General features: G+C 44.4%; 4 protein-coding genes across 5 annotated transcripts in view; 3 read left to right on the forward strand and 1 right to left on the reverse strand.

Moving 5' to 3' along the window:
• LOC135115653 (cell adhesion molecule Dscam2-like) overlaps positions 1-2,306 on the forward strand; it is a 125,550-nt gene extending 123,244 nt beyond the window's left edge. The window contains exons 32-35 of the mRNA XM_064032577.1: positions 1,018-1,164; positions 1,292-1,450; positions 1,698-1,903; positions 2,253-2,306. Of these exons, the coding sequence (XP_063888647.1) occupies positions 1,018-1,164; positions 1,292-1,450; positions 1,698-1,903; positions 2,253-2,306 (566 nt within the window). The remainder of the gene's footprint in view (positions 1-1,017; positions 1,165-1,291; positions 1,451-1,697; positions 1,904-2,252) is intronic.
• Positions 2,307-5,240: 2,934 nt separating this feature from the next.
• LOC135115454 (succinate dehydrogenase assembly factor 3, mitochondrial-like) lies at positions 5,241-8,096 on the reverse strand. The gene is made up of 3 exons (XM_064032269.1): positions 7,944-8,096; positions 6,908-7,053; positions 5,241-6,099 (listed from the first exon to the last, which is right to left on the reverse strand). Exons 2-3 carry the CDS (start codon positions 7,023-7,025, stop codon positions 5,816-5,818), a joined length of 402 nt encoding a protein of 133 aa, XP_063888339.1. The 5' UTR covers positions 7,026-7,053; positions 7,944-8,096; the 3' UTR covers positions 5,241-5,815.
• Positions 8,097-8,475: 379 nt separating this feature from the next.
• On the forward strand, positions 8,476-14,376 carry LOC135115453 (V-type proton ATPase subunit E-like). Its single transcript, XM_064032268.1, has 5 exons — positions 8,476-8,633; positions 9,621-9,796; positions 10,084-10,252; positions 10,633-10,784; positions 11,482-14,376. The coding sequence occupies exons 1-5, from the start codon at positions 8,601-8,603 to the stop codon at positions 11,633-11,635; spliced, it is 684 nt and encodes a 227-aa protein (XP_063888338.1). The 5' UTR covers positions 8,476-8,600; the 3' UTR covers positions 11,636-14,376.
• A 27-nt stretch (positions 14,377-14,403) lies between these two features.
• Positions 14,404-22,500, forward strand: part of LOC135115452 (glutamate receptor-like) — an 8,899-nt gene continuing 802 nt past the window's right edge. The window contains exons 1-9 of one of the 2 annotated variants that reach the window (XM_064032267.1): positions 14,404-14,515; positions 16,447-16,593; positions 18,090-18,180; positions 18,540-18,867; positions 19,260-19,489; positions 19,803-19,980; positions 20,511-20,610; positions 20,797-20,926; positions 21,134-22,500. The exon at positions 21,134-22,500 is cut by the window's right edge and continues 802 nt beyond it. In XM_064032267.1, the coding sequence (XP_063888337.1) occupies positions 16,460-16,593; positions 18,090-18,180; positions 18,540-18,867; positions 19,260-19,489; positions 19,803-19,980; positions 20,511-20,610; positions 20,797-20,926; positions 21,134-21,229 (1,287 nt within the window). In that variant the 5' untranslated portion in view covers positions 14,404-14,515; positions 16,447-16,459 and the 3' untranslated portion in view covers positions 21,230-22,500. Of the gene's footprint in view, positions 14,516-15,391; positions 15,604-16,446; positions 16,594-18,089; positions 18,181-18,539; positions 18,868-19,259; positions 19,490-19,802; positions 19,981-20,510; positions 20,611-20,796; positions 20,927-21,133 lie in introns of those variants that run through there. The other variant, XM_064032266.1, reaches the window with a different exon arrangement.

The following is a 22,500-nucleotide window of genomic DNA, read 5'->3' on the forward strand; positions in this document are numbered from 1 at the left end:
CTTCTTCTTATGCATCCTCCCCCTTCCGATCCTCTTTTTTTTCTTTTTGTTTTGTTTCTTGTTTATCAGGTTTTCTTTACATCATCTTTACTGTCCTTATTTCTTCTTCTTATACGTTCCTTTTCTCTCCCTCCCTTGCTCACCTTTTGCTCACCTTTCCGTTTCTTATTTCTTATTTCTTCACCTCGAGTTGCTTCCTGCCTTTCTCTCTCTCTCTCTCTCTCTCTCTCTCTCTCATCTCTCTCTCTCCTCTCTCTCTCTCATCTCTCTCTCTCTCTCTTCTCATCATTTCTATTATTCATTCCACATTACCAGTCCCTTCTTTCTTTTCCTCCTCCTCTCTCTCTCTCTCTCTCTCTCTCTCTCTCTCTCTCTCTCTCTCTCTCTCTCTCTCTCTCTCTCTCTCTCTCTCTCTCTCTCTCTCCCTCCCTCTTTTTTCCTCTCTCTTTTTTATTTTCCTTTTTATCCTTTTGTTTTCCTCGTTCTTCAGAGTTAATAAGTGTAATAAACATTTTTTTTCCCCCAACTAGAGTTTCCCCTTACAGGATGCGCACACCCACGCTGTTGTTTCTTTCCTTTTTTCCTTCAGTCGTTGACCTCCTGGTGGAATGTATGATTTCCTTCCCGTTTTCCTTTTCCAGTGTCTTCGTGTGGTACTTTGTAAATTGTAATGCCAAAGGGAGAGACGAGGCTCGTTCTGTTCGTATTCGCGTTTTCTCCCACTCGTGTATCTTATTGTTAGTAGTAGTAGTAGTAGTAGTAGTAGTAGTAGTAGTAGTAGTAGTAGTGGTAGTAGTTTTCTGGTATTTGTTAAGTAATTCAATGCAGCCTTTCATCCCATCACCCACCACACACACAAACACACACACGCACACGCACACAAGCACACACCCATCACTGCTCCCCATCCCAGTCACTTCTCCCGCCCTCCTATCATATAAAAGCTTATCATTCACCCCATCACCCACCACACACACCCATCTCTACTGACCCTCTCCCTTATTTACCTCCTTACAGAGAGCGAAGTGGGCACTGGGGTATGGGAAGGCGTGCCCCCCGCGCCGCCCCCCGCCTGGGAGGACCCCCGAGTGCTGGTGCCGGCGCTGGTGTCCGTGGGCGCCCTCCTCCTGACGCTGGCCACCGTCTGCGTGTGTCTCCGCCGGCGTGAGTGTCCTGTGTGTGTGTGTGTGTGTGTGTGTGTGTGTGTGTGTGTTTATATTGAACTTGTATGATTTCCTAACTCTTTTCTCTCTTATTCTCCTTCCTCCTCCTCCTCCTCCTCTTCCCTCAGGGCCCACGAACCGCCCCCCGCAGAAGGGTGACGGAGCAGTGGCAGCAGGTGGGGCAGGGGAGGAGAAAGCGGCGGCAGCGGGGCGGGGGGAGCAGCTGTACACCGCCTTGCGAAGACCTGCCCCCACCCCACCCATGCACGACCATCGCCGCCCCTCTGGTAAGCCTCCCAACCCCCCTTACACACACACACACACACACACACACACACACACACTCTACCGCCATAAGAGCTGCGTATTAAAAGACAGTCACAGGTTAAGTTAGGAAGAAATACTCAAACAGCAATGACACAGGACAACAACAGCACAGAAAACGTAACACACACACACACACACACACACGAGCTCGGATTCATTATAAAGGTGACTAAACCCGCCCCCCCTCACTCTCCCTCCCTCCCCCAGGTGAGTACCCAGGGGAGGAGCTGTACCATTACGCTGCTGCAACTTACCAAATGGACGGAAGTAGCCCCCCACCGCCCCCAGCCCCCCCCTCGCCGCCCATCCACGCCCACCACCGCCCACCCGCGCAGCAGACACGCCCGCACAAAGCCTTCACCGCTCTCGTGTACCAGCCGCCCTCCCTGCATGATGTGGACTCTCCTAATCTGGTAAGAGTGAGAGTGGTTGGGTTCATTCATTGCTTTCATTCCTTCCTTCACTCTCTGTTCCTTCATTTTGTCTCAGCTTTTTTTTTTCTTCTTCTTCTTCTTTCTCCTTTTTCCACTGGTTTCAGGTCTCTTCTTACTTGTCTTTTTTCTTCTTTGTCTCCATTTCCGTCCTTCGTTCTCATCTCCTCTCATTCACTCCATTATCTCAGCTCTCTTTCTTCTCTTTATCATTGTCTCCACTTCTTTCTTCACTCCACTGTCTCCACTTCCTTCCTTCACCTCCTACACAGCGTCCACTCCTTCCTTCAACTCCTTCACTCTCGACTTTCTTCCTTCGCTCCCTCGCCAGAACCAGCTGAGTGCAACAGGGACGGTAGTGTTGCAGTGTTCGCCATTGGCCTGAGGGCGCCCCAATGCGACTCAGTATGCGTGATTTATTCAGCCGTGGACAGAAATAGTTCATCATTTGCTCTGATTACATTTTTCCTCTCTCTCTCTCTCTCTCTCTCTCTCTCTCTCTGGTATTTTTTTTTCTTCGTCTGTTTTGAGTATATTTATTTCTATTTTTTTCATTTATTTATCGATTTGTTTTTAGTTTATGTATTAATTACTCATTTTATTTATTTATCTATTTTTTCTATAGATCTTTTTTTATTTGTTTTTTTTTTATTTTGTTCGTTTTTTTATCGATTTATCTTTTTATTTTCTATTTATTTACTTATTTATCTATTTTTTATTTTTCATCCTGGGTATTCTTGCTGGATGCGCACACACACACACACACACACACACTTGCTCTAGTCATAACCATCTCCCTTAATTGGTCTTCTTAAAGTTGTCAGTTGGTGCTCCTGCTGCTGCTGCTGCTGCTTCCCCTCATGAGGCCAGCGCTATGTGGGAAGTAAACAACAGAGGAGTCAACCTTTCACCGCTCTGTGGCACGTCACCCCTGCATTGTCAAACACTCTAAGCTTTCCCTTCTTCTACAGCCACCTGAAAACAGTGCACTGGCTAGAAATCTCAAAATCGACTCTTTTTTACTCCCCTTCCTCCTTGTCGGTGCTCGTAAAGACTTCATGCATTGCTCTTAGTGGTGTGTGAGGTGTTGTGTGTCGCACTGGAAGGGTTCAGGCAGTGATCTACTCGTGTGCTGGATGGGAAGGCTTCAAGATACTTGGCCTTCGATATGGGATGATTCTTTTCGACTTTAAATTTTTAAGAGAGTGACACTCTCAATGTGGCTTTTTCTTTTTTTCATTTGTCCCTTTTGTTACCCTTGGCCAGTGTCACTGACAGAGAAAAGAATGTGGGTTGCCTTTCTGTGAGGATGCTGTTTGTATTCTGCTGTTTGTATTCTGCCGTGGAGTGTTGCTGGAGGATGATTGTTATTCCATTAGCAGCTTAGCTTCTGGCAATTATCTGTTAATGGATGAGAGACGGGCTGTAAACATATTTTTGTACGTGTTTGTACAGGGTTATTCTTTCTTTCCTTTTTAGAAAAAAAAAGTAATAAAATAAGTTAACTGGCTTAATACACTTTTTTTTTTTTTGTCTGTACATATTTATCAGTTATTCTTTCTTTACCTCTAGGAAAAAAGTAATTGATTAAGAAAACAAGCTTTAAGCATCATATTTTTGTACGCATTCATCACCATTCTTTCCTTCCCTATAGAGTGAAGGAGAAGCTCAGAGTGGCCGGCCAGGGCTGCCACTCCCCCAGGGGCAGGGTCTGGTGGACTCACAGAGTGAAGGGTACGGCAGCCTGATGGGTCCCGGTGGTTCCCCCATCCCCACCCCTGCCCCAGGTCCCCCCCACCAGCACCCACGGCGGGCCCCTAGACAGCCCAGGATTGCCAGGTACAGGTCTGGGAGGGACACAGGTGAACATTATAATATTAGTGTTTAAGAGAGTACAGAAGTTGAAGTGGTGTAGAGGATGCAGCAAGGGTGATGTAAGGGAAATTCTCCAGATCAGTAAACAGGATAAAACAAAAAATAATGAGTTCAAGCTTGAGAGATTTAAGAGATGGGGTGGAATTGGTTATTAGAGTGGTAGCTGAGTGGTTGTTAGTGCTGAGTCACTAGGGAGCTGTAAAAGAATACAAAAAAATCACTGATGGGAATGATAGGTGGAAATAGGCAGATGTGTTTCATACAGGGCCTGCCTTGTGTAGGCCTGAAGGAGTCTTGCACCAGACCTTGTGTTCTTATGATCTTACATTCCTTTAATGGAAGGGTGGCACACTTTGGTATAGCCATGGTGTGTCTGAGTGTTAGGGGAAATCATGAAGGCAGCTGAGAGTGATAATGTGTCATCAGTGTGGAGGTTGATGTGGATGTAGACCAGGATAGTGTTGCTCTAGATAGTAGCACACACTTCACTCAGAGCACACTTCATCCAGTACCTATACACATCTTCAGAGGGGACTCCTGGGTGAGATAAGCAGCTGTAACACATACTGGATGACTAAGGAGGCTTTGTAGAGGTAAACAGTTGAGTGCTGGCAGGACTAGATGAATGAGCAGCACAAGCAGTGAGAGAGCAGCTGCAGACAGTCACTGAGAGAAAGGAGTTTGTGCAGCTGACCCGTCTCCTCCCACAGGATCCCCCGCACTGTACGCTTCCCCTGAGGTGCTGACCCCTGCCCCACTGCTGCCACTCACCAGGAGACGGGCAGTGTGCAGCAAGTGACACTCTCAACATTTGGGCCGACTTGGCGGTCCGGCTCCCATTCCCATTTGTGTGTGGTCTGCTGGCATTTGTTGACACCCAGGCAATACTTTTTCACTTATTACCCTGAACAGTATTGCTGGAACCAACTGTTTTTACCTAAGATGTACACATGGCTGTTAGAGCACTTCCTGATTAGTACAGTTTCCATTGATAGTCTTACAAGCCAGGCCACCTCTGTCTGAACAACGACTCATGCTGCAAGTGATAAATCAAAATAGTTCTCTGTGTTATGGATGGCAGTGATGATTCTCCCTGTCGTGAATGCCGGGGTTTGTTTACCTGGTGGGGCATTGAGGCAGCCAGGCACTTGTTTGCTGGCTGCTGCTCATCCTGTGTGTCTCACTATATTGTGCTCTGGTTGTTGTAACTCAGTATTTCAATGTTGCTGTGATCTTCTGTTGGGTGTTCATGTGTATCAACTGTGATCCTTTGATGGGTGTATGTGAGTGTGTCAGAATGTGTGCCTCACCCCAGCAGCTCAGCCCAGCTTGAGGCAGGCTGGGGAGGGGCGTGTCTGCCACCAGTCAGGCCGGACACTGTATGGGAAACCAAAGTCACTTCTGAACCCTGCCAGGTCAGTCACACACCTCAATGAAACAAGACTTATAAATCAAGGTGTATTATATAACATCTCTATATACAAATATCAGAAAATTTGAATCTATTTAGATATATTTGCAATGCACAGATTTGTTTGATGGCTAATTCATTGTCATGCACAGGTAATCTTGTGCCAAGGACGCCTGCTGGCCAGGTGTTGGTCTGCCAGGGGCACACACCTGCACTGCACCACAGCGCTACCACCACTTCCTGTCTTGTCACCACCCCGGGCGACCCACCACATGCAACACGGCAGACAGGAGCAGTGACTCACCCGTGTTAAAACTCGCGTGCTGTGCATCTGATGAACACATTTTCTCCCTGAGATGAGGACAAAATTAACTCAGCATAAGTTAGCCAACGACATCACCAGTCAAACTGCCCGACACTAGCAGCCACCCTCGTCACTCCCCGTGGCTCTCTGCTGTGCTAAATCAGTTACTCTAGACGTGTGACCTCTGCCAGGCACGGTAATTACTACAATGGTGGGAACATCGTGTCAGATTTTGTCGTTCGGTCTTTCCATAAGGTTGTGCCATAACTTGTGTCCATCTGTCACGTAATAAAAGTTGTCCTGCTCACGTGTCCTTCTTGTGGTCCTGCGGCGGTGTGGTGGGGGCCTCTGCTGGTTTAGTGGCTGCCTCGTACAGCTCGTGCAGCTGGTACACCTGCTCATCGTTGAACTGGTCCAGGTCGCCCTGGGACAGTGGGCGACCAAGGGTCTTGGCGGTATGGGCGCCGCGCACCCCGAGCTGCTTGGCCACTGTGATGGCATAGTTGGTCCACTCCATCATGAAGGCCTGGGACTGCTCCACACTGGCCTCCTTGTGGCGCCGGAACTCATCCTTGGTGTACTGGTCACCTGTGAGGGGACGGGTACTGTCAGCCATCACCACACCTGAGGCTCCTCTTGGCCCACACACACATCCATCAACACAACACACTAATCACCACACCACTCATGACCTCTTTCAAACAGCAACATTCAGAAGCCAATGATTAATTTTACAAGAACACAAGTTACTGGCTTCATTATAAAATTATCCTTTGATGTGTGACTTTAGATCATCACTAAACAACTTGTAATTATTTGATAATGTGCAATGAGCTACCTGGTTCATATTGGTAAGCATACACTTTACGCTTAAAAGATTCATTTCCCCTATTGATGATCTCTGTCCAACTGAGGTCCACAACTGTGTCTCCTCTGAGATTCACAGAGACTGACTAAGATTCACAGCAGCATGGGGAGTGAACTGACATGAGACCCACTCAGGCTTCTTGATGCATAAAATATTTGCAAGAATCTGAGATTTTGTCACTGGTTTATGTGTTTCACAGTATTACAGTGCTCTTGTAAACTCTACTGTCAAACTACAAGACTTGAACCAACAAAACCTGCAAGAGAGAGATACATACTTTCACACTGGTCACATCCCTGTCTAGTTGTGGTGCATCCTAGACTGACCTGGGACACTGTTATCAAAACTGTAGAATTTCACTTGGGGAGAAAAAAAAAGAGGGAAACTTATACTCTTCAGTCTTCCACACATGCTAGGAACAGATGAAGGGACTATCTGATCCCACCACGCAAGCTTGCCCCACACACACACACACACACACAAAGCCTGCCTTGCCTAACATTTGGTGTCAGTGTGTGTCAGCCTCACCCAGGGCTCTGAGTTCCAGTGGGAGGCCTCGGTGCAACTTGAGGATTGTCTTGTAGAGGAGTCTAACACGCTGAGGGTGAGTGAAGGCCTCCGCCACCACCTTCTTCCCGCCACCCATCCTGCTCACTGGCTGCAGCTGCTCTCACCTGCGACAGAAATAGGATCACAGTCTGAAATGTTTTGCTCTCTCATCACAACTAGAGATGGTTAGCTGGGTTCTCAAGAGTGTTTCTCCTGTAAGTAATGTATAATTTTTGGTTAATCTCACTATAATCATAAAAATACTCTTGAAAACTTATGTAACTCCAATCAGAGCCTTTTGAAAGTAGTAGGGATGAGGCGCTGAAGTACTTTGCAATATGGTTCAAAGTTATGTGAGTATGATAGGCACTCAACAGCCTTATGAGATGATCCATGAAAACCAGATTGGCCACATGATGCTTCCCACAACCAGGGAGACCACAGCACATGACAGCTTGCCTCTTTGTGTGCTGGGCCTCCTGACCTCCAACCCAGAGAGAGAGAAGGGAGCAACAGGAGCCACACACTGTTGATACACTAGGCCACAAATAAATAAAAAGAAAAAAAAATCACAAAAGGGTGCCAGGGATCCGATCTCTGTCAGCATACTCGTAAAAATGCAAGGCTGACATGTTACCTATGTATGAGGGGAGGTTCCACTCATACTACTCTTCTGAACAGGGTGGAATCAAAAGCTTTTCGTTTAAACTCCTCTCCAACATAACTCAAAAATGGTACTCTAAAGGAAACACAAAATAGTGAGCTTACCATCACCTTCAACGAAACATACATGAGAAATAATCTCCTACTCATATCCTAAATATCGCCAAAAATGCATAACCAGCCCGGGACCCCAGTTCTCCACAAGTGCCATTCTTACACTCGCTAACCACTTCACTACATTTACGCACCACTAAACAGTTACTACACTCACTCACCACTAAACACTCACATACTCATCACTAAACACTTGTTACACTCGCTGGACTAACTGCTAATTACTCATTATACTCACCACTAAATTCTCGTCAGTGTTTCATAACCAGCCTCTTACATTATGGTTGTTCTGAAGGCCTGTTAAGTCTTTCCAACAGAGCTTTGTTATTGTGTTCAGGAAAATGAGTGTCGCATTGGATTCTAAGTAATATAGGATTAAATCTTTTATCTAAACGTGTTGTGATATTGAGGAGTGTGTCAGAGGTCTCGTGATGCAAACTATATTAAGCATATTAAATTTGGTTTTATACTGTAGAAACATGCAATTTTTATATACTTTAAAGTTCTACAAAATATTATCATTAATTCAAACGTCTGCGGTATGGAGTGTAGCACTGGATTCTTAGCAAGAGAGAATTGGAACCTTTATAGGAACATATGATGGTATTGAGGAGTGTGTCAGAAGTCTCGTGATGCAGTAGAGAAACTATAGTATACTTATAAATTTTAACCTTTAGAATAATAAAACACCAATTTTTACAATATAATATAATAAAAAAAAATATTATCATTACTTCAATTTTATTTTACATATTTAATAGATTTTTAAATGACAAAACAAAGATAGACAAAACCTTTACTTGAGTCCCATCATATGATCGTCTGCCTGACTGCCGAGTGTTGCTGTGTGCTGCTGTTGTGACTCTCCCTCCTCTCACTCCTCTCACCAATCACCATGGCTCTCAGCGATGCCGACGTCCAGAAGCAGGTAAATAAAGACACTGGGCATCCATACTCGGGCTGAGGGCCAAGAGTAATGTGATATTAGGCCTCAGCACATGAGTAAATAATCGATGCAGTGACGGGTTGTTTTGGTGTCATCTCATCATCTCACTAGAACCTCATATTTAATAAACCCTGCCACCCTGTAACATGTATTTTGGTTAAGTTATATTTCTTCATATCACCTCACCGCCTCGTACTTATGAAACCTTGTCATCCTTGTTATTTCATGTAGTTTCTCTCGTCATCATATCCTTCGTGTCATCTGCCTCGTATTCACCTCGTCACCCGCATCACTTAGTATACCGCATTGCCTCGAGTATACTGCTATTACTAATGTTTTATTTTTATTTCTTTGTTCATTTTATCTCATCATATTAATCCAACTCCTCCTCCTCTGCTTCCTCCTTCAGATATTTAGGTCGATTTAAACACAAGAACCAAAATTCTTGGGTCGAAAATTCAGGAATCCAGAGACGAGCAGAAATCAGTATTACAGTTGAAAATTTATAAGTCTTTCAGTGAGGAATTAGGATGCTTTCCATTAATTAAACATGATAAAATGCCAGTGATCACCGTCAGAGCCTTGCAAAAAAAAAATAAATAAATAAAATAAATATTGTAGTTTGTGAAGGAGATTTAGATTTGCTCAGCATGCAACACAACTTGTCAGGAAGCACAATTCTGCCTTCGTAATGATTGTCCGCTATTTAAAGTTTATTGAGCTGTATAATTTGATGGTGCATTACTGGAAGTGCTCTGAAAATATGCATACACAGCCATCACTCAACAAGGATATTACAATTTCTGTTATCTAGTTATGTATGCATGCATGTATTATATCATTACACTGTGTTTTTATACCAATATCAGGCACAAGAGACAGGTAAAAATAAAAAGAATACTAAAAAAACTGATTTCCCCACCAAAACTAGACAGCCAAGTAATGCAGTGCCTCCTGCTCCCCCCACAGATCCATCACATGATGGCCTTCATAGAACAGGAGGCCAATGAGAAAGCTGAAGAGATTGATGCCCGGGCTGAGGAAGAGTTCACCATTGAGAAGGGACGGCTGGTGCAGCAGAACAGACTCAAGATTATCGAGTTCTACGAGAGGAAGGAAAAGCAAGTGGAGCTGCAGAAGAAGATGTAAGGGAGAGAGAGAGAGAGAGAGAGAGAGAGAGAGAGAGAGAGAGAGAGAGAGAGAGAGAGAGAGAGAGAGGGAGAGAGAAATAACCCCATTACTTCCACCCTTCTTCCCTCACTCCACTCCATCACTCATACAGGGACTGCCACACGTAGGCCTGCTGATTTCTTGCACCAGCCCTTATGTTCTTATGTCCTTATCACCCTCACCAACTACTCACAGTACACCACCCACCCTCGCCCATCCTCACCCACCTTCACCCACCACTCACGCCCCACATCTCCTGCAGTGGCGCCAGTAACCTGCTCAACAAGTCCCGCCTGGAGGTGCTGAAGGCGCAGGAGAACCACATTCGCAACGTCCTGCATGAGGCTCAGGGCAAGCTGGTGATCCTGACGCAGAACCCCGATGCATACACCAGGCTGCTGCAGGACCTCATCTGCCAAGGACTCTGCCAGGTGAGCCATAAAAGATGTGTGTGTGCTTGTGTTTAGAAGTGAGATAAAGATGGTGTATCTCTTACTAATGGCTTTTAATACCAAGAGCACCCATATCTCCAGTCCTTACCCTACATATACAGTACTAAGGGAGCCATTTCCCCATCACTACCCCTAAAAGCACCCATTCCAAGCCTCTCCTACCCCTATCGGCATCCATTCCCTTTATCTCTTATCTCTACAAGCACTCGTTCCCCCTCTCCTACCCTGAACAGTACCCATTCCCCTGTCTCCTACCCAGAATAGCACCCATACCCTTCACTGCCACATCACCATTTTCATTCCCCATTCTCCTACATAAACTGATAGCACCCATTTCTCCCATTCCCATCCCTGCACAGCTATTGGAGCCCAGTGTAATGCTGAGGTGCCGGCGTCAGGACCAAGCGCTGGTGGAGAGGGCCATTCCTGGAGCACTGGCTAACTTCAAGAGCATTGCTGGCCGAACATCCAAGGTGGAAATCGATAGCACTAACTGGCTGCCTGCTGAGATGTGAGTGCGAGGTGCTGTTGGGGAAAAATTTGACTCTAATTTGGTGTAAGGCTGAGTGCTGGAGATGTAAAACTGTGTGTGTGTGTGTGTGTGTGTGTGTGTGTGTGTGTGTGTGTGTGTTTGTGTGTGTGTGTCTTTTTTTTTTTTTCTCTCCTTTTTTAACTTCAATATTAATACTTTCCTATGTTATCAAAAATACTACTAGCTTGCCATTTTTCTGTTTTTTTTTTTCTTTTCATTCTTTCTCTTTTTTTTTCTTCATGTATTTTTCATACCAGGTTAGAAAGTGGTGATTTTTCCTCATTAGCTCTATTTATCTATTCATCTGTTTATTTATTTTATTTACATTAACACATACATATATATGCCAAAGGTGTCTGCCCCCACCACCACCACCACCACCACCACCACCACCACCACCAGGAAAGATACAAGATAAGCAATTTCTTTACCCTCCACTCTTTATAACACCTCTTATTTACACATCACCACCTTCCCTCATTTATTCTTTCTGTGTTCCTACTTCCTTCACTCTTGTCTCATATTCTTTCCTTTTCTTAAGTGTTTTATTTCTTCTTGGTGATTCTTGGGTCACGGCAATTAGTCAGTGGAAATTAGACCAATAGACGCTAATTTTACAACCTCACGTTCTTCATGCCGCTGAAAATAATCACATCCCGTTTCTGCTTGTGAACAGCTGCGGCGGTGTGGAGTTGGTGGTGATGCCAGGGAACCGCATCAAGATCTCCAACACCCTGGAGGCGCGTCTGGACATGTTGGCCCAGCAGATGTTGCCTGAGGTGCGCACCATGCTGTTCGGCGCCAACCCCAACAGAAAGTTTGATAATTAAGGGGGCTGTTTGTGCTTGCTTTTCTCTCTCTCTCTCTCTCTGTTCTTCCTAACTTCCTTGCTTCTCTCTCTCTCTCTCTCTCTCTCTCTCTCTCTCTCTCTCTCTCTCTCTCTCTCTCTCTCTCTCTCTCTCTCTCTCTCTCTCTCTCTCTCTCTCTCTCTCTCTCTCGTAGTATCAGTGTCAGCCCCAAGCACAAGACTACGTTGCTAATCTTATCATTGTTGTTGTGTCGTTGTCCTCACCAGGGAAGGAAGCCTCGTGTCTTCCTTATGTACATACAAACTCACTGGGCACAGCAGGAGTGTGGACTCAATTGGTACATAGTTATGATGCATTGAAGACTTTTATCAGTTATGAGAATAAAGAGAATATTAATAATAAGAATTTTAGTATTAGTTTTAAAGGGCTCATGTAACTTTGTTGGTGTTGTTACTGCTGCAGCTTCCTTGTGAGGTGGGAAGTGGTGGGAAACAGGATGAGTGAAGACAGACCACTATTGTTGTTATTATTATTATTATTGTCATTGTTAATTAGGTAGTACTGGTGAATCACAGCTTACAAATGAGTTACGGTTCTTGAGAAATTCATGAATGAGAAAATTTGTAGATCAGAAACAACTGTAGATTTTTATTTTTGACAATTTCATGTATTTTAAGGTAATTTTTATGCTATGCAAAATCTATATTCACAAATTGAGACAAAGGACAGAATTACTTTACTCAACTTCAAGAATTTGCAAAGGTAGATTCACCAGTATTAGAATTACAGTTGTTCGTAACAGTATTAATGTTGAAGAGATCGGCATGGCAATCAAACTGGCGTCACCGTCATTCTGGTGCTCAGACACACACTCACTCATCACCTCATAGGATATCATGTCTTAAATTAGTTTCCAGCACAAAAACTGGCAACAAATCGTAGTATCCAGGTTGTGGCCACCAGTGGGTTTGTCAATATTGAGGTGTTACCATCCTGCAGGAGAGGTCATGTTTAGCCAGCTGTTCTTGGTGTCTTAGCTGTCTGTCAGTATTTGGCTGGCTTGGTCAGAACATTCCATTCAACACATGCACTTATGCAGAGGTTAGTTGTGTACATAGCAAGTCATTCCTCCCCTCACTGTTGGTTTACCCAGGGAAGTGTCTGATCTTCAACCTAACAGGGAGCAAAGTACTGAATATGCAAGTCTATTTAGTGGCGACAGTTTGGGTGACTGTTTATCAGCGTCAGAAGTCTGTCAGCACTCACACTGCTGACTGAGGAGAGGTGTGGTCTGTCTGTCTGTCTGGCTGTCTGGCATGTCTCAACACATTTAATCCTTTCATTACCATATCCAACAATTTGCACCACTAAAGACACAATACAAGATCCTTTATAAGCACCTGCAGGAAAGAGAAGGAATTAAAGAACCTTCCAGTGTCTAACCTATATAATGTTCAGAGATGGCTGGAGAACAAAGAGAAACATCATAAGTAGTTTGCAATTAAGACGAGGTGTGCCAAACTGCAGGAAAAAAGTTAAAGAGGGAGTCATTTGGCCCTCTATCCAGTCCTACCTTAATATTGATCATGCAGGAGTGTGGTGCTTCTCCATCCTCAAAATCATGAGTGTGTATCTATTCATTTCTAAATTGCAGGCAAACAGTTAAGCAGAGCAGTCATTTGTCCCTCTAACCCTACTCTCACTATACTATTGATCATACTAGCTTGTGGCGTCTCTGTCCCCCAAATCATGAGTGTCTATTCATCATTCATTCCTAAACGCTTCATTGCACAACCAAGTATTCTCCACGGCTGACTGATTGGCCTTTGTAATACTATGAGTGGCCGCCGACCGTGATGCATGAACACGTGTCATGGTATGCGAGCCGTGTTATCGGTGCCACAGGTCGTTTAGCAGGAAGTGGCTCCCCAATGCTTAGTTCAGTATGTAGTGTGAATGTTTTATTTAGTAATCTTTCCAGCCTGTGATTTATTTACGTTGCCTTGACTCTGGATCTCTCCCACCCACCCAGAAGAGTAAGGTTGTGATTATAAGAAGTGAAGGGGTGAGGCTAGACCAGGTCAGAGGAATATGATGAACTGAAACTGAAATATAAACTAGTGTGTGAATCCCAAATGTTGTAAATACAGATTACCGTAATGGGTGAATACACGTGAAAGACGAAAGTTACTGATACTGCATATTTTGTAGATACAGATCACATTAATGGCTGATCACATGTAAATGAAGAAAGTTGACATTGTTGTGAAGAAGAGATAAGGTAATGCAAACTGATTCACTGTGACCTTTCAGACACTAAAACAAATAGATACCCAGACAGACAGACAGACAGACAGAAGCATGAATGAGACCACCACCTCCATAGGACCTGAAATGTACCTCTTATTTAACCCATTCAGTGCTATTAGGTACATTTTTCCTTACACTAACCACTCGAGGACATTTCTTCTCATTTACTGCTGTTTCCAAACATCAAACTAGCTAGAAACTGCGAAATATATTATCTTTTTCCTCTCTTACTTACAGGTGGTTATAAAACTGTCATGCATTACTCTTTCTTCTGTAAATTCTTGTATATCACAGTGAAATGGTTAAACTTCATGTCGAGGGTCTAGCAGCATCCCTGAGACTGACTCCTCTGTCCCTATTTCGTCCCTTGATGTTACTGGTATTGTTGGTGGTTTTAGTAAGTGGCAGTGAGTCATGAAAAAAAAATAATAAAGGGTCATGTACATATATTATTCTTGTATTTTCTTTTCTCTCCCCGCAGCTTTAGGAAGGTGCTTAGGAAGGGAGGCAGACTACAGCTGTTACAGTGATCTAGGCAGGGAAAAGTCGTTGTTTCTCTGTTTCTAGGGGAAGGAAGTTTAGTTCAGTAAGGTAAGAAGAGAGACGTGGTGATGTAGTGTGGTGGTGGTGGTGGTAGAATCTCTCTCTCTCTCTCTCTCTCTCTCTCTCTCTCTCTCTCTCTCTCTCTCTCTCTCAGACCACAAATCACCCAAACACACATGCACACATTTCAAATAAGTGCTTATCGTTTCACAAAACCTTGGCTATTTTCACTCACAAAGGCACACTTAGTAATATGTTACATTAGGCGAGGCGTGACTGGTGGGGCTGTAAGGACGTAATAGGGACATGAATAAGTAAGGATTCATTCACACATCTACTCGGTTCACTTATTCCTGAGAGAGATGGAGTCAGTTGGTGCTCAGCTAAGGGCGAGGAAGGTTGAGTTAATCTGTAATCTTAGGATCTTTTGGAATCTTGAGTTATTTGTATGTGTAGGGGGATAGATCTCTCTCTCTCTCTCTCTCTCTCTCTCTCTCTCTCTCTCTCTCTCTGTAGGCTTTTTAGATGATTCACGTAAAATAATGTTTTGGTTTTTTTTCTCACGGTTGAAACTACTTAGACATTTTACAAGTAAGTCATCCGTCATTTCTGTTTAAAGAAATCGCATAGTAGTAGTAGTAGTAGTAGTAGTAGTAGTTAAAGAAAAATAAAAAGGGCCACGTGTATTAGTTAATATGCCAAAAAAGTTTTCCATTGTGCGCCAATGTAAGATGTCACTTTTTTGGTCAGTTTCACTACCATGTCAATAATCACATTCCTTTTTGTGGGTGTTGCGGGCAGAAATATTACGTGGGTGTGTAACTATAGACCATATTCTGAAAGCTACGCCGCACCTCCACTACTTTTAAAAGATTGGTTCAAGATGCACGGTTTTTTTTTTTCTTTTATTCCAGGATGTTTTTTTAGGGGTTCTAGAGACAGAGCAACTATATTTCTGCATTATTATCAGAAAAAAAAGTCTTCAAAACCTGTAAAATAACTTCTTTGGTCTTTGAAAATATTTGAGGTGAGTGCAAAGCGTTTCAAAATACGAACGAATCAGGCAGGATGGGCACAGCGTCGCGTCTTCACCCGGATGATCTGGCGGGACTGCAGAACAACCCGGAGCATTTCAGGTGATAATCTCTCTCTTGAAGTATTCCTGCCACTCCAATAGAAACATAAGAAGTGCGTGGAACATAAGAGCTTTGTTTTAAAAGATATAATTGATGTTCTGTGAAAAGTTTTTGTATGCTGATAACAGGTTGCTTTTTTTTTTTTTTTCTGTTTCTTAGCCACGTGTATGTAGCCTTGACGAATTCTTGCGGCTTTGTTTGTTTGTTTGTTTTTCGCTAATTACAAGTGAAGGTACTAGTAGAGTTAAATATTGGTAATTATGTTCGCATGAATATAGGTTAAGTCAGAACACAAATAAATATAATTTGTAAGTTTACTTAAGGACATCCGAAGTGGTTAGTTACTCAGTACACGTCTATCTTGTACCAAATGGGAAGAATGAGGATGGGTGAACATTGACCTCTATGGAACAAGGCAGATTGAAGACCTATTAGAGTGAAGGATGCACGCTACTCTACAATACTATATATAAGCTGAAACGTTCGTCTTTTATTAGGGATTACCACGATGACCTCAAAAGAAGAAATACCCTCTAGCCTAGCTCCTGTTTTACGACCATATTTTGGAACGTGCGCTATACCCCCGACTACTTTCAAAAGGCTATAGTTGAAGTTACACAGGTTTTAAGCTTTTATTATTATTATTATTATTACTATTATTATTATTATTTGCGGGTGTAGCGAGAGATTAACATTATTAACAGAAGAAACACTCGTGAGAACCCAACTAATCATCTCTGTGGCCTTTGAAAATAGTCGCGGTGAGAGAGCAAAGCGTTCCTGACTACGGGTCTTGCTCTGCCTTGTCATTCCAGTTTCTTACGTGTCTGTATCTGTGCGCAGGTTCGAGCGTGAGATGAGGCTGGTGGTAGGGGCGGACGAGTGGGAGCCTCACATGAAAGTGACGCAGGAGGTACCAGGGGGACCACCACACTTCCAGGGCCCAATGATGGACGTGCTCCTCGCTCTCGCCCGTACCATGAACTTTACGTGAGGGCTGTGTGTGTGTGTGTGTGTGTGTGTTCTTTCCTAATTGCATTCTTACAGGAGTCAAGGTTGTAATGTCCTGTCTTTTAGTCTCTCTCTCTCTCTCTCTCTCTCTCTCTCTCTCTCTCTCTCTCTCTCTCTCTCTCTCTCTCTCTGTCACCAGCTCCATCATCCCAAACACCAATACTCAACCATAAATAAAATGCTTCGATTCCCCATAACACGCCTCAACACACACACACACACACACATACACACACACACTCCGATCTTCATCCACTCCAATACAAACCTTTACACCTCCATTTATTTATTTATTTATTTATTTATTTTATTAATATATATAAAGTATTGGTAATAAAAAAAAGTTATGCTATGTAGTTTATGTTAAATTTCCCTTTTTTAAGCTGTAGAGGAAAAAAAAAGAATTAGGCTAGCCACGTTAGTTTAAATTTCCGTGATGTATACAAAAGAGAGAAAAAAAAAAGAATAGAAAGAAGTAGGCTAGCAACAATCATAGTAGCTTTTTTTGTGCATTAGATTTTGTTCGCATTGGTGTTTTTCTTCAGTCAGTTTCGTCTCTTTTAGGTAATAATATATTCTTGGGTCAAATTTCGTTCACTTTTAGCGTAAATCTTTTGTTTTTGTTGCTGTTGTTTGCATTTTTGGGCGATTTTCTTATAAATTTCATTCGTTTTAGCATAAACTTCCTTCCATTTACCATTCTTCTCACCATACATCTTGTTCTCATCCCTGCTTCACCCTTAATCTTATTCTTCTTATTTCAACCTGAGTCTTGTTTTTATCCTTTCTTTTACATTGCAAATCCCATCCCTTTCACCCTTCTATCATCTTATATTTCGTTCTTTTTCGCATTCGTTAACTCTCATTCCTTCTTCTCACTCTTCTTTCACCCTTAATATCGCCTTAATATTTACCTTCTTTCACCACATACATAACCACTCTTCTACCCATACAATGCCGCACTGCCCTTCCCCCTTCCTATCAGCGCTCAGATGTTTGCGGGGTCGGTATAATGTGCCCGATTTTGTTCGCTATACGCGGCGCCTTTTGTCCTCAAGTGTGGCGTCATGAGTCACGAATCACGGGGCTTGTGGGAAGATTCATCACAGTGCCGTACATGTGTTTCCATTGATCCTGTAACTTTGTGTGTGTGTGTGTGTGTGTGTGTGTGTGTGTGTGTGTGTGTGTTTGTCCGGTCATGACTATTCAGACGCTTGTTGTAATAAAGGCTGATAGTGTTGTTGTTGTTGTTGTTGTTGTTGTTGTTGTTGTTGTTGTTGTTAATGATCATCATCTTCTTTTCTTCTTCTTCTTCTTCTTGTTCTTCTTGTTCTTGTTCTCCTCCTCCTCCTCCTCCTCCTCTAAAGATTTACATCAGAGACCACTTAACCTAACCTTACCTCCTCACCTCACCTCATCTCACCTAACCACACCTAACCACACCAAATCAACTACATCTAAGTCTCGCTCCACAGGTTCGTGTTGGAGAGGCCCCCTGACGGCTCCTGGGGGACACCGCTCCCCAACGGCACCGTCACGGGGCTGGTGGGCATGGTGCACAGGCAGGTACGTATATCACTGTAGCTTGTTATTGTCAAAGGCCACAGAGACGAACATTTGGGTTCCTTTGAGCGTCTTGTTAGTAGTGACGTAGATTCTTTTCTAAACTCACTGGAATACTGAAAACTCTCTTGAAAGTTCCAGTAGCTTTCATTATTGCTTATTATTTTCAAAAGCTACTGAGAGGATCATTTGCGTTTCTATAAGTGTCTTGTGTACTGATGACGCAGGATTCCTTGCTAAACTGTCACAGGAAAATTGAAAACTCTTTTGAAAACCCCTGCAACTTCCATTATAGAAAATTAGAATGTTCCCTGTAAGTTGTAAGTGAGATAGTAAAAGTTGACGATAAACTATTTTCAAAGGAGGTGGACTTGGCGCTGGGTCCCTTTGCCCTCACCTCCGGGCGGGCAATCGTGGTGGACTTCGCCGCGCCTTTGTTCTCTGACGCCCCGCAGCTCATGGGTGGCCGTGGGCGTCCCGAGGTGGATCCCTGGGGCTTCATGCTGCTGCCCTTTGCACCCTCCGTATGGGCAGCAACTCTGTGCAGCATGGGCATCTGGGTTTTGGCGGCCGTTATGCTACTGACGACGCCGCTGAAGAACCGTCAGGGAGTTCGTGAGGCGCTTCGCTCCTTGTGGCAGACTGTCGTGTCCTTTGTGTTCCTGTACTGCGGCGTTCTCTTCCAGCAAGGTAACAGCCCCCGCCCCCCCCTCTCTCTCTCTCTCTCTCTCTCTCTCTCTCTCTCTCTCTCTCTCTCTCTCTCTCTCTCTCTCTCTCTCTCTCTCTCTCTCTCTCTCTCTCTCTCTCTCTCTCTCTCTCTCTCTCTCTCTCTCTCTCTCTCTCTCTCTCTCTCTCTCTCTCCCTGACTGTATGGGGGGTGTAAGGTTATAGCATGTGTCATTGTAAGGCAGATCAACTGTGTTTTGTTTGCCTAAACTAGAGGAGGAGGCGGAAAATAGGGCGAAGGAGGAATAGGACGAGTAGTAGTAGTAGTAGTAGTAGTAGTAGTAGCAGTAAGGAAGCAGAAAGAAAAAAAACGAACGACAACAAGCTCGAGCTACCACCACCTTCACCCCTGGCAGGTTTAGAGGCGAGCCGTACCAGCAGAGAGCGGCGGTGGGTGGGGCGCCTGGTGGTGATCGGGTGGACGGTGACGGCCATGGTGCTGGCGTGGTCCTACATGGGCGGCCTCACCTCCCTGGTAGCGGTGAGACACGTGCCGCAGCCCTTCCAGACCCTCGCGGCGCTGGGGGACCATCCCTCTGTCTTGCTGATGGTGGCCAAGAACTCCGCTGAGTCTCGCTTACTGCAGGTACCAAGGGCGTGTTCTGAAACGCTTTGCTTGCTCTCTCACCACGACTACTTTACAAGGCCACAGAGATGATGAGCCGGGTTCTCAAGAGTGTTTCTCACGTTAATAATGTAGAGGTGTTGTTTATCTGTCACAGGAGCCGTAAATACGCCCTTAAAGATCAGTGCAACTTCAACTACGTAAAGCCTTTTGAAAGTAACGTAACTCATGTTATTGCAGCTTCCCTTATGCTCTCATGTTCTTGTCTATCAATAATTCCCAAGAAAAAAAAATTATCCACACTGACTTGTCCCTCTTCTCCCCCTCTGTACAGACTGGCGGGCCCGTGGTGTTGCGGGGCCTGGAGAAGGTTCGGGAGGGGAAGAGGCTACGAATGGTGAGCCGAGGATACCACAACGTGTACCTACCCATGGCCAACGGCGAGCCCTGGGTGGTGGTGGTGGAGGCGTACGAAGCGGCGGCGGTGGCGGAGCATCACTTCGCGCTGACAGGTGTGTGCTGGGCTGTGGTGGTAATGGTGGTGGTGGTGGTAGGAGTAGGAGGAGGAACAGCAGGAAGAAGTAAGGGGAGAAGGTGTAAGAAGAGGAGGAGGTGCAGGAAGAGAAGGAAGAAGAGGAAGATGAAGTGGTGTGTGGTTGGACTGCGGTGCTGTGGTGGCAGTGGTGCTAGTAGTGGAGGAGAACAGCTGGAGGAAGTAGGAGGAGAAGGTGTAAGAAGAGGAGGAGGAGGAGGAAGAAGAAAATAAAAGTAGGAAGAGAAAGAAGAGGAGGAAGAGGAGGAGAAGGAGACGTATACACATTTTCACTACTCACCCCCCCCATACCCTTCCCAATTGACCCATCTCACTTATTCACAAACACATTACAAACACCTCAGAAAACAACACGACTTGAAAAAAAAACACACGTATGCATAAGTATTTCCATTTATTCCCCTTCTAATATTTCTACCTCACTAATTCAACGTAACCAAAGCAAACCCAGCCCAAACTAACCTCACTCCCTCTCCACTGTGTCGTCAGGGCGCTGTGATTACTACACTTCGCGGGAGATCATAGTATCTTACCCTCACTCCATCATCCTGCAGAAGAACAGCCCCCTTCTGCGCGCGGTCAATGCCAGGTGAGTGGGTGGGGAGACGGGAGAACGTGTAGTGAAGATTTGGTTCTCGCGTAAACTTTCTGTCCATGTCTGTCTGTTTATCAGTTTATCTTTCTATTTATCTGTTTATTTGTCTGTCTAGTATAATATCTCTATCTATCTAACTCTGTGTGTGTGTGTGTGTGTGTGTGTGTGTGTGAGTGACAGGCTGCAGGCTCTAACGCAGGGCGGGCTGTACCTTCACTGGCTGCAGACTGCTCTTCCCAACTCCTCCATTTGCCGCCACTCGCCCTCTACCGTCACCGTGCAGGACACCCTCAGTCTGGCCAACCTCTGGGTAATGCGCTCTCTCTCTTCTCTCTCTCTCTCTCTCTCTCTCTCTCTCTCTCTCTCTCTCTCTCTCTCTCTCTCTGGCCGCTAGATGGCAGGCAGTGCTGCTACGCGGTGCCTATCGATGTAATATGCAAATGTCGGTGCAGTGTGCGAAATGTGAAGGCATTCTCAGAACAGCGGGTTCCTGCCTCTTATGTGGTGCTGCTTCCAGGGCGTGTTTTCCGTGCTGGCTGGCGGCCTCGGTGCCTCCCTCCTCGCCTTCGTCTGTGAGCTGGCCAGTTCAACTCGCACGGATGCTGCTGACTGAGGAAGATACTGCTGGTTCTTCTTCTTCTTCTTCTTCTTCTTCTTCTTCTTCTTCTTCTTCTTCTTCTTCTTGGTAGATGGGGACGATAGCAGAAAAATCAAGTGTAAAAGGGTGTAAAGAAAGACAGAGCAGAATGACTTAAGAAGCGATTCAAAGCGTAGCAGGTCCAACCAAGAAGGAAATAGATAGGCTTGTTTTCTACAGGAGCTGCCACGCATGTTCTGTAATGCAACTCCAGGAATGTCCACAGTAGTATAGGAATTAGTTAATCAAGACTGCATTTCCTGTTGAGATGAATATGATGCACTGTACACACTTTCATGGTACTTATAGAGAATTTCACTTCCTCCTCTTTGAATGAACGAGTAGTCATGAGTCGTTGCAACAAGCGAGCGTCTGCACTGGGAGCCGCTGTCGTGTTTTCAAGTCACCCATTATGACCATTGGCTCGTATTCTGAAACACTTTGCTTTCTCGCCACCACACATTTCAAAGGCCACAGAGACAACAAGCCGGGTTCTCAAGAGTGTTTCTTTTGTTGAGGATTAAGAAATCTCGTTAATCTTTCACCAGAACCATATAAAGTCTTAAAAACCCGTGTCACTGCAACTAGAGCCTTTTGAGTGCAGTGAAGGTGTGGCGCAGAGGTGGTTCAGAACACGGTGCAAGCTGTGGTGGCGTGCGCAGGACTGTGTCTCCTGTAGCATTCAGGTATCAGTGCACAGGGATGCGTGTACTGTTGTAGACTAAGTGTTCCTCCGAGAAAACTTACTTTGGTGTTTCCACGTCACTGAAATTTGTCTCGCTGTTTCGTACTGGTGATTTGAGGAGAAAAAAAATGTTGTTATTTTTTAGCTAATATATTTGCTTTGAATCACATCTTTCCCTTTACATAGTGCATAAATTAATGCTTGTAAGTGTTGTTGGTTTTCTTGATCCATCGTTATCAAGTCTGTTCTGTGATAAGTCTCGAAGTTTCGTCTCGACAGAGTGAAGCAGCGGCTGGAGAAACACAAGCAGTGCCTTGATAATTAACATATTTCACTTTTAAAAGAAACTAAAGCACTAAAAAAAAAAAAACACTTTTAATATATGCATGCTTTTCACACCAATATTCTACTTTTCATAAGAATGATAACAAAGAGGGAAAGTATCAGAGACTCAGAAGATTTATTACACCGCCTCCGCGCAGCAAAGGAAAGTAATATAAAGAGATAGAAAAAAATAAAACACCCAAATACCGTTACTAGAGAGAAGAAAAAAAGGAAAACA

This window comes from Scylla paramamosain, chromosome 29 (assembly GCF_035594125.1).
Source record: "Scylla paramamosain isolate STU-SP2022 chromosome 29, ASM3559412v1, whole genome shotgun sequence".
Lineage (NCBI taxonomy): Eukaryota > Metazoa > Arthropoda > Malacostraca > Decapoda > Portunidae > Scylla > Scylla paramamosain.